Source organism: Gigantopelta aegis, unplaced genomic scaffold (assembly GCF_016097555.1).
Source record: "Gigantopelta aegis isolate Gae_Host unplaced genomic scaffold, Gae_host_genome ctg7238_pilon_pilon, whole genome shotgun sequence".
NCBI classification, from domain to species: domain Eukaryota; kingdom Metazoa; phylum Mollusca; class Gastropoda; order Neomphalida; family Peltospiridae; genus Gigantopelta; species Gigantopelta aegis.
Window position 1 is genome coordinate 6,930 of NW_024535668.1, and position 5,363 is coordinate 12,292.

Here is a 5,363-nt window from a genome sequence, read left to right on the forward strand (position 1 = left end):
AGATAGATAGTTAGGTAGATAGATAGATTTATTCATTTATTTATTCATTTATTAATAAAATTATGTACACATTTATAATTTTTAAAATGCTAAGGAATCTAATTGTTAGTGTTAAAAGTTAGCGTACCAAGCATAAATAAATGATAAATAAACCAATAAATGTAAATATAAATCAATTTTTAAATATTTAAATAACTACATTTTTAAATTTAGACAAACTAAAAATTAACCACCTACCCACCTACCCCCCAAAGAAAAAAAAATAATAATAAAAAAATAAATAAAAATAATAATAATTAAAAAAGTACATAGTATCATAATTGATACTCGTTCCAGAGGTTGATAATGTGCAGTTGTCTTTTGTGGATTTTTTGTGGGGGTTTTGTTTTTGTTTTTTTGTTTGTTTGTTTGTTTTTGTTTTTTGTTTTTTGCTTTTCGGGGGGGGGGGGGGGGGGGGGGTAATTCCTTATTTTCATTCGTTGATTGGCATATAAATATATATACATGTACGTAATATACAAATGTTTTACAAATAATAATAGTTATATATTATGCAAAAATACATATTCAAATACATGTGCATATACAAAATTTTTTTTGTTTTGTTTTAAAAAACCCCAAAACAACAAAAGCAAACCAGGCAAACCATTAATATACATTGTTCATCTATTATATAATTCGGATACTGGAGATAAATAAGCTCGATGGTCTCTCTAACTTATTTAATTAGAGTCTAGACTCGAGACTCTTAATATAGTCTGAGATACTAATGTCTTGACAACGCCATACAAATTGTATGCGTGTTACGTCATTAACTATTGAGTTTAGACTCTAAAAGGTTTTATAAGCACAGGCCCTGCGGTTTATAACACTTTTAAAGTCTAGACTAATATGGCTTGAGACAGTAATGTCATGCCAACGCCACACAAATTGTATGCGTGTGATATCATTAAAGATTGCGTCTGGACTCTAAAGGTTTTATACACAGGGGCCCTGGTATATAAAATGCAAAGCTTTTTTAAGTGAAACAAGAAACAAGAATCAAAGATATACATTTAAAGTGATTATCTGCACAGTTAAGAGAAACATTAAAAAGTTAAAAGGACATTCCTGAATTTGCTGAAATGTTTAAGATGTTATGGACTAACAGAGACTTTCTAACGATTATAATTACATATCAAATACATTTTTATGCATAAAGTATTAGTGACTGTATATTAAACATGTTTCTGATCGTTCTAATATTTGTATTAGGTTAAATTTCATTTTATTTTCTAAAATATGTTGTTTTTGTTTTTTTTCGTACCTACGAAATTATTTGAAGACAAAATCCAGTTTGGCCTTCTAACAAATACTAAGACGGCCAGAAGCACACTGAATATACTGACACTGATATTGTAAAGAACAAAATATATTTGATATGTAAGTTTAATCGTAGAAGTATTTTGTTATTCAGAAACATCTTACAATGCAGCAAACTCGGGAATGTCCTTTTAAAGTTTGTTTTGTTTAACGACAGCACTAGAGAACATTGATTAATTAATCATCGGCTAATGGGTGTCAAACATTTGACAATTCTGTCACTTAGTTATCAGAGAAAACCCGCTACATTTTTCCTAATGCAGCAAGGGATCTTTTATATGCACTTTCCCACCGACAGGAAAGCACATACCACGGCCTTTGACCCATTGTGGTGCACTGGTTGAAGCGAGAAAAAACTCAATTAGTTGAATGGATCCACCGAGGTGGTTGGATCATGTGACGCAAGCACCTAAAGCGAGCACTCAACCGACTGAGCTAAATCCAGTTACCCAGTTAAGTGAAGTCAAACATTCTTTCTTTCTTTCTTTCTTTCTTATTCTTTTAATATTCAGTTGCAGAATATAATTATTTTGTTCTTATTCTTTTAATATTTAGTAACAAAACTAGGGTACTTGTCAATACACACTCATTAGGTTTAAAAGAAATCGTGAGATCGTTTTAGCGTACATGTGAAAAAGTTAGTGTTTGTGAAAACAATTACATGATTAGATTGTCTATTTATTTCTTATTCTTTCAATATTTAGTCACACAATCAGGGTACTTGTCAATACTCATTAGTTTTAAAATAAATTGATAATAACACCACCATTTGAGATCGTTTTAGCGTAGACGTCTTATTTTCCATGCCAGCTCATTGTGTCCTCCCTTTAATGCAAAGTCGCAACAGTTTTTCCTCCGTTTGTCTTGAAATGCAATCTTTGCTCCATTTGAATACAAAAAATAAAAAAGTAGGCAATTTCCATGAGAAGATGCTTGCATAATAGGAGTTATCCCATTATTATCTCGACTGTTGACGTTGATACCAAACTGAAGTAGCTTCCTGGGAATGGAACAGTCATTGTTCTTACCCATGCAACAGAGGTGAAGGCTATTGGCGCCATTTTCATCTGCTGCCAATATGCTAACACTGACCTCGCGTAGGTAGTCAACAACGTCACTCTTCCCATACTGACACGCGTACATGAATGGCGTTCGACCAAACTTTCCTTCCATCTCCATATCAACATCATGACGCACAAGAACCTCCAGAACCTGAACATGTCCTTCTTTGCATGCCATGTGAACACACGCTTTAGTATAGACATCTAGTTTGGTGGAATCAGCACCTAATTGAAGCAGAACATCAACTGCAACAAAACCTCCTCTGAAACAGGCCGTCATAAGAGGTGTCCTCTTTTTGTTGTCCTCACAGTTAATATAAACTCCGCAACCAGCCAGATACCTAATGATATCCTCATTCTTTGAAAAGCAAGCATAATGGAGACATGTTTGTCCATATTTATCCTCCAGGTTCAGGTCAGCCCCATGTTCAACAAGACAGTGAAGTATGTTTGTAAGACCACTCCTGCTCGGATACATAGCTGTGGTCTTCAAACCATCATCTATACTGTTGACATTCACCCCAAGGTCTAACAATCTCTCCAGTATTTGTGGAATATCGTGTTTTCCAACACAGCAGTGATGTAGACATGTTAAACCAGACACATCTAGTGTATGAACCGCATTTACGTCATGTTCAACGAGGAATTCAAAACGATCGTGATGGTTTTGTCTGCAGGCAATCATCAGAGAAGTGATCCGGTTCTGGCATGGTGTGTTTACAGTAAATCCTTGTTTCAACAATAATTTGACTAGGTCTACTTTGCCGCTAGCACATGCATACTGCCAACAGCTGATACCATATCCATCGACAAGATGGACATCAGCTTTCTTGGAAATAAGTAATTCTGCAGATTCTGTCTGACCCCCAAGACAAGCAGTTATCAAGGCTGTTCGGCCCTTTTCACCCTTTTCATTGATATCATCCACCTTATCAATCAGCATCTTGATTAATGTCATGTGACCATTGTAGCAGGCAGTCATAAGACATAATGGCATTGCAGCAAGCTCATGTCTTATTTTCCCTGTCAGCTCATTGTGTCCTCCCTGTAATGCAAAGTCGTAACAGGTTTTCCTTCGTCTGTCTTGAAATGCAATGTTTGCTCCTTTTGAATATAAAAAATCAAAAAGTAGGCAGTTTCCATGAGAAGATGCTTGCATAATAGCTGTCATTCCATTACTATCTCGACTGTTGACGTTGATACCAAACAGAAGTAGCTTCCTGGGAATGGAACAGTCATTATTCTTACCCATAAAACAGAGGTGAAGGCTATTGGCGCCATTTTTATCTGCTGCCAATACTCTAACAGTGATCTCGCGTAGGTAGTCAACAACGTCACTCTTCCCATACTGACACGCGTACATGAATGGCGTTCGACCATACTTTCCTTCCATCTCCATATCAACACCATGATGCACAAGAACCTCTACAACCTGAACATGTCCTTCTTTGCACGCCGTGTGAACACACGCTTCAGAATAGACATCCAGTTTGGTGGCATCAGCACCTAATTCAAGCAGAACATCAACTGCAATAGGACTTCCTCTGAAACAGGCCGTCATAAGAGGTATCCTTTTTTTGTTGTCCTCACAGTTAATATAAACTCCGCAACCAACCAGATACCTAATGATATCCTCATTCTTTGAAAAGCAAGCGTAATGGAGACATGTTTGTCCATATTTATCCTTCAGGTTCAGGTTAGCCCCATGACCAACAAGACAGTGAAGTATGTCTGTAAGACCACTCCTGCTCGCATACATAGCTGTGGTCTTCAAACCATCGTCTCTACTGTTGACATTCACCCCAAGGTCTAACAGTCTCTCCAGTATTTGTGGAATATCGTGTTTTCCAACACAACAGTGATGTAGATATGTTAAACCAAACGTATCTAGTGTATGAACCGCATTTACGTCACGTTCAACGAGGAATTCAAAAAGATCTTTATGGTTTTGTCTGCATGCAATCATCAAAGAAGTGATCCGGTTCTGGCATGGTGTGTTTACAGTAAATCCCTGTTTCAACAATAGTTTCACTAGGTGTGACGGTACATGCTCTTAATTTCTTTTTCGCCTGTGGCGATATTAATTGTTTTAGAAGGCCGTGTGCAGTTCCAAATGCACTTAGCCCAGGTGGGCAACTTGTTACGTGATATCTTTGCGCGACGGTCATCGAGCTGTACTTCTAATACACACCCAGCCCAGGTGCGGAGCCATGTGGCCAGTAGTTACGTAATACCTCCGCGAGTGCGGTTTTTACAACCGTGATTTGGCGACTTGGCGTCAATGAGTCTGGCGATCTAAGAGAAAGATATGCCGTCTTGGTCGCTGTGGAATTCAGATGATACGTGAGGTACCGCCTTGTGCCCCCAGGCGATATTCGCTGTCTCTGAGAGTTTTGAATAAATACCTAGGGTTTTAGAGATCGGGGAGAAACATATTGGAAGGCGTCCAGGGGGAACGTTAGTCCGTTAGGACTTGGTAAATATCATTTCTGCTCTGTTGTATAACCTTGATGTGATTGATGTGACTTTAAATATTTTAATACTGTATTATACCAATATTATTTAGACGGTGCTGCCGGTCATCTGACGCAGTAATCTGTAGGCTCACTGTCCTAAATAAATATATAAAGCTTAGCCAGTCATCCTAGAGGACCTAGGTAAACTGTAGGTTATTGTCTTTATTGTGATAGGTACCAGTATTAAGTCTGTATTACAAGGTTATTGAACGAGTAGTTAGGGTTAATTAAAAATTAACCAGTTAGGAATAGAGTTGTAATTCCTTTATTAATTAAGTTCCCCTGGAAGCGTTTCTCAATTATCACACGTTATTGAACGAGTAGTAAGGGTTAATTAAAAATTAACCAGTTAGGAATAGAGTTGTAATTCCTTTATTAATTAAGTTCCCCTGGAAGCGTTTCTCAATTATCGCACGTTATTGAA

General features: G+C 37.1%; 1 protein-coding gene across 1 annotated transcript; it reads right to left on the minus strand.

Moving 5' to 3' along the window:
- Positions 1-2,641: 2,641 nt before the first annotated feature.
- On the minus strand, positions 2,642-4,389 carry LOC121366808 (serine/threonine-protein phosphatase 6 regulatory ankyrin repeat subunit B-like). The gene is made up of 2 exons (XM_041491108.1): positions 2,765-4,389; positions 2,642-2,648 (listed from the first exon to the last, which is right to left on the minus strand). The coding sequence occupies exons 1-2, from the start codon at positions 4,387-4,389 to the stop codon at positions 2,642-2,644; spliced, it is 1,632 nt and encodes a 543-aa protein (XP_041347042.1).
- Between the last annotated feature and the right edge of the window lie 974 nt (positions 4,390-5,363).

Excerpts from the sequence above, each read along its gene's own strand:
- LOC121366808 (XM_041491108.1), bottom strand. The coding sequence starts at position 4,389 with ATGATTGCATGCAGACAAAACCATAAAGATCTTTTTGAATTCCTCGTT.